Source organism: Oryzias melastigma, linkage group LG22 (genome assembly GCF_002922805.2).
Source record: "Oryzias melastigma strain HK-1 linkage group LG22, ASM292280v2, whole genome shotgun sequence".
NCBI classification, from domain to species: Eukaryota; Metazoa; Chordata; class Actinopteri; order Beloniformes; family Adrianichthyidae; genus Oryzias; species Oryzias melastigma.
This window is the reverse complement of record NC_050533.1, coordinates 25235022-25245122: the sequence shown is the minus strand read 5'-3', so window position 1 is coordinate 25245122 and position 10101 is coordinate 25235022. Positions and strand designations below refer to the sequence as shown.

Sequence of the window (10101 nt, the reverse complement as noted above, 5' to 3'; positions counted from 1 at the left end):
GGGGGGGGTCAGCGCAGCAGCACACACAGAAGAACTGTTGCAACACCCAACTCCTCATATATGGACCCATGGTTCGGCCCCCCATCAGCAAAACTTTTTGGACGTTTTGGGCTTTTGAATCGGGGGTCCTGAACCCCCGAGCTGTGAGCCGCAGAAAAATACATTTGCTTAAATAAAACTTTCCTTTTTTGTTTGTCCACATACCAGGCGGCGGGGGTTAAGAGCCCACTGATTTAATTGGAAGAGCCAGCACGTCAAAAAAAGGACAAGTTAGGGACACTCAAAACGTCAAAAAGTGAGGGGGGTGTGTGTGTGTGTGTCTGACACAGATATAATGCATGTGATTTATGGCTCTGAGTTACTGAGGTTCACAGATAATAGCTGATTTATTGACGCTAATGTTTGTGGCCATTCATTGTTACATATCAATTAACAACATATCAAGCTGTCACCGAAATAAACACATTAGTGTGTGGTTATTAATTCCATGTTAGTCGTTGCCCTGGAAGTGATCTTACTTCTATTTTTCCATCAAACAGAACATCACTGTCAAACCATTGAATCGATTCATCTCATGAGTTCACAGTTTGATTTCATTTCCGATTCCACACAGTTTGATCAAATATTGATTTGTCAATTTTTCCTAAACAGAATCCGTTTTCACATGACAAGTAACTAAAAAATGTGGAACTTTCAATTATACAGTTTAAGATTTTTTTATATCAAAAAACAAGCAGATGAAGGAAAATCATTCATGGATTAAATCAGTTAATGCTGCACTTTCCAAATAACAATTGATTTAATTAAATTAATTACAAACTCAGCCCTTTCAAACATACACGAACACAACAGGCTAAAGCACAAGTGTCAAAGTCAAGGCTCGGGGGCCGCATCCGGCCCTCCGGGTAATAAAAATTGGCATTCTGCTAGTTTTTGGGACTATTTTGGCATTTAATGAGATTTTTAGTCTATTTTGGAGTTTAGCTAATATTTCAGCTACATGCTAGCTGTTTTGGCTAATTTAGGCTTTGTTTGGTCTTTAGGCTGTTTAGAAGTTTAGCTATTTCTTTTTGGCAACATGATAGCTGTTTTGGCTAACCTAAGTTTTCTTGTTTGTTTGTTTGTTTGGTTTTTTGTCGTTGTTTTTTTAGGCTAATTTGGCATTTAGATCATATTTTAGTTGGCTATAGCTTCAGTGTTTTCAGCTATCAGCTTCAATGCTTTCAGCTATGAATTTCAGCATCTTCAGCTATCACCACTAGCATCTTCAGCAGCCAAATTCAGCTTTCATCATTCATACTAGCATTATCACAGGTAATGCTATATATCTAGTTCATAATTATGTTAAAAAGTTACGGTTTTGGAGTTTTAAAAGTTAAAAATGTAGTTTTAGAGTGTTCAATGAATGTTTATCCTAAGGTGTGCTTTGGGTTTTGGCCCCTTGTGCGATGGAGTTTGACACCCCTGCTCTAAAGCATTTGTCTACAAGTGGTAACACAAAAAGCTTAACAATTATTGTTTTGTGAATGTATGTCACTTGTTACGTGACAGTTTCTCAAAACAAAACAAAGACTGAAATCGACAAAAACTAAGCAGTTTATTTTTGACCTTGAAGTATCACAAGCCTTTGTCCCTTTCTGACGAATGCTTCAAGAGTGAATCATCTGATTCACAAAAACTACCTCAAAGTAACTCTGGTCTGAATGGAAAAGTTGTTTAAGGCAGGTAGTGGATTAATGAATCAAGGATATACAGAGAATTCACAATTATCCAAACTGCACAACACTAAAAAGTTCCTACGTGGAAAACCTAAATGATTCTTTAAAATCTTCTGCCAGTGATGCTGTCAGGTGTTTGTGCGTTAAAGACACATTATAAAGGACTGATGCTCCTATCATCTGCTTTGGTTGTAAATTTACACATTTATTTAAAACTCTGATTTTAAATATCATCAATAAAAAATGTTGTTCTTAAAAAAAGCATATTTTATGTGAACCTCAGTATTAGAAGTCATTTAAAGTCTAACTCCAACTACAAGTTAGTGACCACAGACTTTTCAAAAGCAGCGAGAGAGAGGAGGTCTTCTGTTTTGGTCTCATTGAATCAAAAAAATTAGCCGACATCCACAGCTCGCCTTTCTTGAGGCATTCATTTAGTGCCCTAACTGAGCGGTTGGGACCTTTAGGGGACATACATTTGGCAGTTGTCAGCATAAAGGTGGAAATCCACCTTATGTTTGCAAAGCAGTTTCTCCAGTGGGAGCATGTAAATGGAAAAAAGCAGCAGGCCCAGGACTGATCCCTGAGGGACTCCCCACCTCAGGGGATAACACTTGAACGAGTAAGGACCCATGCTAGATGGATCTCATCCACTGCAGAGCTTCCCCAGAGATCCCCACCCAATGTTCCAGCCGACCAATCAGGATCTAGTGATCCACTGTATCAAAAGCTGCTGATAAATCCAATAATAAAAGAACCACAGGATTACCTGCATCAGTTGCTAATAAAATGTAATAAAACATTTTTAAAAGAGCAGTTTCTGTGTTGTGTTTAGGACTGAAACCTGACTGGAAAAGTTCAAGGAATATTTAAGAATGTAACCAGCTGTTTGCACACAAAGTTTTCAAGGACGTTCGCACAAAAAGGAAGGTTTAAAATGGGACTATAGTTTGAAAACAGTTTAGCATCCTGCCCTTGTTTAGTTAGCATCTGCTAATTTCCCAACAAGCCTTTGTTTATACTCTCTACGGCAAGCTTGTACCCATCACATGCCAAAGCTAACATTAGCATAGCAAAAACTGGCAAGTCATATCAGAGCTATCCATCCATACACTTTAGATCCAGATTTCCGCTCAGATGAAGAAAATGAAAACGTTTATTTATCTATTTGTCTGCAAGAGGATGCATCAGAATCGTTACAGAGCATGGAGACTTTGGAGACCCGCTCATGCCGGTTGCTGCATCACAAACCAAAGCCTTGTCAAACCAGAGGTTTTCAGCTGCTCCTGATCTAACACTATTTTAATTAGGAAACACTTAGAAATGCAGTTTTAGTCTTAAAACCGTTTATATATGTCCTCCATCATGAGAAAAATGCTACAAGAGCATGTTAAAAATACCAAAAACACAATTTTCCTTGGAGTGGGTCTTTAAGTGCCAGAGCAGAGGTTCTTCTGTGTCAAGCACTTGGTACTGGGCCCCAGTCAAAAGGAAAAAATGACATGCAGTAACTTGCATTATTCTATTCTGTTTATTTTTTAATCTGAAGGAAAATTTCATTTTTGGAAACTTCCACATTCTCTCCATTCCACATTGATTTCTTAACCTGCTGGAGTCGCGGGGTTACCAGAGCTCATCCGGCTACTTAGGGGCGATGTGGGATATGTTCTGGACAAATCGCTGGCTCATTCGCTCCCACAGCAGAGCTCACTCACTCCACATGCCGGCAGACAGATTTTGTTCACATAAAAGCGGGCCAGATCTGGCCCGTGGGCCATAGTTTGCCCACCTCTGGGTTAGAGAATGTGGAATTATCCTGTCTGCATTAATCACACATTAAGATTGTCTTTTCAGTTTCAGTCAACAACAAAAAAATATCCACACTCTTTACTAGGGCTGCCACGATTACTCGATTAGTCGCCACTACGTCGACTACTAAAATAGTTGACAACTATTTTGGTCGTCGAAGCGTCGTTTTTTTCTTTGTTTTTTTCCTTGTTTTGATCTCAAAACTACGGTGCGCGCTTTCTAGTGCCGGGTCTGCCGTTCTCTTGCGCAGTGGTGCTAAGCCGGTTAGCAGTGATGTTACAGGGTGGGCTGGAGTATCAGCAACAATACAACAACACGCTAACTGAACTCGAAAATGAGTGGGAATATAAGAAAAATTAAAGGAAAATTGTCCAATGTAATTTCTTTAAGGCAGAACTTGTGTTCCATGAGATCACTATGGCGGTGCATGAAGATGAAGCATGTTGTGACTGAGTTTGATCACGTTGAACAGAGAGCTTCGTCTAGCTAAGCTAACATCGGCACTAACACAGCTAGCTCTGCCGCGGCTGTTATCCGGGTTTAAATGGATCCTGTTCGGCTGGCATTAATGCGCTGTTTGGAGATAATCCATCAGATCTGCAGCAGGTCCGTGTCTACTGCGCTTCTGTCTGCATAATGAACGTTTCATAATCTGCACTCTTCTAACCAAACGCTGCGAGGACGGCGCGGATAATGAGTTTACACTGGAAATGAACCGCTCGTCCAAGGCTTCATTCATATTCTGCGCCATGATCACGTCGTTCGGTTCGAAGAGCGGATTATGAAACATTCACCGCGCAGACAGAGAGGCTGTGTGTCGGTACAGATCTGCTGCGGAGTTGTGGAGTGATGTGTGAGTCCCAGAAGTAAAGTAGCTCGTCTAAAAGTCCAGGGCTAAGTTTACAAGTGTAGCATAACATTAGCCGAATAAACATACGATTAAATGTAACTTAAAGTCACAAAAATGACAACAAGCAGCATAGTAACCACAACATTAAAGAAGTAGCACAGATTTATGGGTTCTCCCCCAAACTGAAAAATAGGATGTAATTTCGTTCTGCGCATGTGCAGTAGATGTAGGTAGTGAAAGAATGAAAGTACTGATGTACATTCTAACATCCCCTGCTTTTCTCCCTTTTTGAAAATATACATTTCCCCATTTTTTTAAAGATGTAATGTCTTAAAGCTCTTTGTTTCTATGGGCATCCTGAGGTTTTTATGTACAGAAATATCTTCAGTTCAAAGATGTCATTAGTGTTTTTGCTTTAATAAATGGGTCTCAGTGAACAAATATTTTGAGTGTGTTTATATCTGCTAACAGCTTTTGAAATACTTTACACGTTTTATTAAATATACATATTAAACCTTTAAAAAATACTTGCAGGCTTTTATTAAGTTTTCTGTAGTTGATTCAGATTACCTCATTTGATTTAAGTTTCGTCTTAATGCCAGAAACAAATTAAAGAGAAAACCTGCATGATTCATTACAGGCTTAATAAACTATTGTCTTTATTTTTAGTAAGCATATAGCTTAAAGACCTCAAGTTTAAAGATAATTATGGTTAAGATGAGTGTTTTACATCTAGTCGCCGGACGAACCGATTAGTCGACTAATCCAAAAAAATAATCGGAGATTAGTCGACTATTGAAATAATCGTTTGTGGCAGCCCTACTCTTTACAAAAATATTAACATGCATATTTATCATTTCATTTAAAGTAAACTTTAACGAGGCTTTGTTTGACCTTATATCAAATTAGGGGTGTGCCAAAATATCGATATTGCGATATATCGCGATATTTAGTCCTGCGATTGATTCTCTATGGGTTCTCACTAAGTATCAATCTTTTATTTTCGTTTGAAGAGGCTGTAAAACGTTATATTCATCATCCTTTGGTGAGGCGTTCCTTTGGAGGTAGATAGGGGGCGCACGTTGCACCAATGTGTCTGGCAGCTACTTGAAATATTTAATTTTGTTCTGTTGTTTACAATAATTTTGCAGTAAGTAGTGTTACTGCTGTTCATGTTTACTATTGTTAACACTGAATTTTACAGATAATTCAAATTCAATTGGTGTCAATCCTTGTCAAAGACAGAGTATTACTGATTTGCACAAAAATGTCTATTATTTGTTATACAAAATAAGACACAGGTTGTTTATTATGATTGTATTCAAGCTAAAAAAATAATGGGGATATATTGTCTAAAAAATATGTGTTCTTCTATATGATGTACATATTTAGAGATGATTTTTAATAATTATCGCAGTATCGCGATACGAGCTATGTATCGCGTATCGCATCGTATTGAGAGGTACCCAGTGAGTCCCAACCCTATATCAAGAACAGTCAAAAGACAAATTCTTACTAAAGTGTCCAAAGAAAATCCAACATTTCATATTAATAACAAAGTGAAGTGTATTATTCACTAAGTAATTCAGAGTCAACACGCATAAGCAGATTATTTCATAAAGCCGGCAGATCTGAATGAAATGATAAATAAGCTGCAATGAACAGATGGCTCCAAATTATATTAGTGATTCTCCCATGGAGCTGATACATGCCCACTGTGTAATCTGAAAATGAATATACAGGCTTAAAACAAAAGATGAAGTCATGCCAGAAGGAGAAGTGAAGACAACAATTAAGACATGTTCAGAATTTGGCAATTGTTTGATCCTGCTCAGAATATAGAGACCATCATCAAACATCAGCCGTCAAACAGTCCGGTAGTTAGAACAGCACACTTCTTCACCCTCGCGCTAGCTGCACAGTACTGCCAGGGTCATTGGTGAATTCTCCTGAGTGGGTCATCATGTACAGTGTGCTGTTAACAGCATCAGTAATAGAGGATTAAATCCCAGAGGAAACAAAACAACACGCATGCACTCTCAAGTCCACCAGGAGCTCAGGATGAGAGTGCCAACCAAATGGCATGTATGTAAAAAAACTGGTAATCCTGCAGAGACAGACTGTTACACAATGTGCAATTGAAATATGTTAGGAAGAGAGGGGATTGTTTGGGGGAATTTCAAGGACAACAGAAGCGGATTTTAAGGCCTTAAACTTTCAGGAATTAAGCTGCTGCTGTCCTCTGCATCCAATTAAAATATGAAGCATGAGATGATAGTCTGCTCATGGTTTTCCAATCATCTGGGATTCATTTATAAGAACGAAGAGTAAAACTTCATGGTATTTTAGAACATCTCCAGAATCAGATCATCAAACTATCTGATCAAAGTTTTGGATTTTCAATTAGTCATTAGTTTTTTGAAGATTTATATAGGTGACAATAAGAAGAGTGTCAGGCAAGTGTCACTGAGAAAATAAAATGTACAATTTAGAGTATTTCTGTAAATCTGACTAAACTCATTTGTGAACCAAAATCAAAAGCATGAAATTAGAGAAGAATCAGATCCCTCAACAATATGTTTTAAACCTTCAAGGATCCAGATGTTCAATCAGACATTTGTTCCGGCTGCTGTTTTGTAACTAGTCACACAATTCAGAGAAGAAGCAAACAGCTTCAGATGGTTTAAAGACGTCCAATTCAGTCTCAGCTAAGGCTCGGTTAATAAAAATCGATTAATTGATTTGAAATGATTTAAGCGTAATAGATTAATAGTCAATTCATAAAAAATATAAGTTGATTTAGCACATAAAGCTAAAGTCCGCTAGCTTGATGCTAAGGTTTAATGGAATTTCCCCACAGGATAGATAAAATTCTGAAATCGATAGCTGAAAACACTAAAGCTGAAAGCTGAAGATGCTAAAGATGATAGCCAGCTAAAATATTAGTTACATGCCAAATTAGCCTAAAAAATGAAAAAACTAAAAACCAACATAGGTTAGCCAAAACAGCTAGCATATAGCTGAAATATTAGCTAAAATCCAAAACAGCTTAAAAAACTTGAAAAAAGCCTAAATTAGCCTAAACAGCCAGTATGTAGCTGAATTAGCTAAGCTCCAAAATCCCCTAAAAAAATCTTAGTAAATGCCAAAATAGTCCAAAAAACATGCAGAATGCATGTTTTTATAAAAACTTTAAAACTGTAAATGTTTAACATAATTAGAATAACAAAAAGGCAGGAATATTATTCCAGAATAAATCAACTTAAACCTTAAATAAGTTTCAATATTTTTACTCTCCATAAAAATATATTTTGTCAAAATTATACAAGTTTGAAATGAGTGCAAGATAACATCGGGTCATTAATAACAATAAAATAAAATGATCTGGAGGGTCAGATAGAATTAGCCAGCGGGCCGGATCCGGCCTTCGGGCCTTGAATTTGACACATGGACTAAATGAACATCTTTATAAACTCACAGGCATGAATTTTCCAAGCTGCTTTAAGGAAATATTTTTAAAGTAACTATTTGTGGTCTAAAACATTGTTTTTTCCTCATACTTTCCTCTTCATCTGGAATAATCTGCTCTATAGCGTGATCACCACCCAGTGTCCAAACTGAAACGTCCTCCAGGAGAAACAGAACAATGTTTCCAATGTTAATGATCTGAACATTTTAGTTAGAACTTCTCCTTTAGAGAATCCATGTAACACTGGATGATATTAACAATCTCATTATTTCACTGATACATTTACAGTATGTGAACTGGATCAGATTAATGTAAATATATTCAAATCATATAGTAGATTAAACAAATGGGTATGAATGTGTAAACTCAATATTGAACTGATGAAAAATTGAAAAAAAAATTGGAATCTCATCGATTCAGGCTCTTGTGAATCAAATCGTTTCTTGAAATTATAATCGACACCCAGCCCTCCTGCAGCCATCCCACCGCATGACTCCGTCTCTGAGCCCCACCAGCAGCAGCAGCAGACAAGTGCAGGAACTGCGTCCTCACTGATGCAGAGCCTGCAAGCTTCAGGTGTCTCCATCTTACCTTTGCTGAATCGATTCACCGTCATCCCCGCCTCAACCACATCCTCTGAACTCTTCATATTTTCGTCTCCAAAAGCCAGAAAAATTGCTTTGATATTCTCAGCTGCACGAGCGCAAAGGTTTACCGGCGTTAGCCTGAATGATAACCTTAAAAAGGGGGGAAAAAACAAAAATACTAAAAAACTACAATTTTTTCCTTAACGAAGCAGAGACGTTGAGAAAACAAAAGCCGACATCCCCAGGTGTGTGGTGGCACGCGCCCGGCTCATGCGGAGGAGTGCACGCGGCCAGGTGTTCCTTCAGGAAAGTTAGGGTTTAATGAGTGTCAAAGGAGGGGGGGGCTCACGCGTAGACAACCTGTTGAAAGCTCTTCGGATACTTTTCTCATAGTCGAGCTGTAGTAACGATTGTACCTATTTTAACTCCTGTAATGTTGTACTCTTGAGTAGTTTTACTGCTGCTTTTCTTGTTTGTAACATTTCTACTATATTTTCCCCTTTTATTTCATCATCAATGGTGTTCTGGAAAGTAAAACATTTTGAAGTCCCACTCCAACTATATATACACACACATAAATATTTATATATAGAGATAATGAACTCTGACTGAAAAACTTATCCCCGACTCTTTTGTGTGCAGCATGTCATACATTTTAATATATATATATAGACCGTCTATAGAGCGGAAATTGGAGTAGTTTTTGAGTCATTTTTTTGGAAGACCACTTTTAATGTCTATGCGAGTAAACTTCTTTTTGAAGTGACGGTACTCTTCAGAGAGCAGCTGCCTTCCTGAGTCAGATCCGATGCAGTCACATTTACACTCCACGTTCACTTTACCTGGATGTGGAGGTGTTGGGAAGGTTTTTGTCCTTAAAGACTGCAGTTGTCCCAGCTTCAACATCACAGCTCACACCAGCCTTTTACATCCTAAAAATAGTTTGAAGCACAGGTTTCTTAAGAATCAAAGAAACGTTCATGTTCCTCAAAGGAGCTGCTGTCTTGTTTCTGAGCAGACAGCTGCAGCTTGTTTAGACAGCTGTCACCTCTACAGAAAAAGACAAGAGCTGGTGCCTAACTTACAGATGGAGGACAATTTTGAGAGCTTCTGCTGCTTCAAACATCACATATTGTGGGACAAGTTTTTGAAAAAGCGATTATCCCTAGATCAATGTTGAAGAGATGAACAGCAATAAGTGACTTTGTTCAGACAGTCTTTTTAACAGAGGGCTTTGTTAAATGTCCTTCCTGATCACACCTGTTCCCTTCTGTGTTTAGGGAAAGTTTCACAAAAACATTTTTCTTTCTTTATTATTATTATTATTATTATTCTACTTCCGTGCATTTTTGGACGTCCAAAGCTCTTCAGCTCTTTCAGCTATTTAGCTCTTTCAGCTGTTACAATATTCAGCTCTTTTTCTTCTACCTTTTTCAACTGTTTTTGCAATTACTAAGGATTTCTAGGCTATATTGGAGTTTAGCTAATATTTTAACCACATGTAACTGTTTTGACTAATTTAGGCTATTTTTGTTTTCTTAGGCTAATTTGGAGTTTAGCTAATATTTTAGCTTTATACTAGCTGTTTCGGCTAATTTAATATTTTTCAGTATTTTAGGCTAATTTGGCATTTCACTAATATTTTAACAAGCTATCAGCTTCAGCATT

The 10101-nt window shown here is 37.7% G+C and overlaps 1 protein-coding gene across 1 annotated transcript in view; it reads right to left on the bottom strand.

Moving 5' to 3' along the window:
• The window catches only part of slc4a11 (solute carrier family 4 member 11), a 177322-nt gene extending 168593 nt beyond the window's left edge, over window positions 1-8729 (bottom strand). The window contains exon 1 of the mRNA XM_024259800.2: window positions 8438-8729. Within this exon, the coding sequence (XP_024115568.1) occupies window positions 8438-8495 (58 nt within the window). The 5' untranslated portion in view covers window positions 8496-8729. The remainder of the gene's footprint in view (window positions 1-8437) is intronic.
• Between the last annotated feature and the right edge of the window lie 1372 nt (window positions 8730-10101).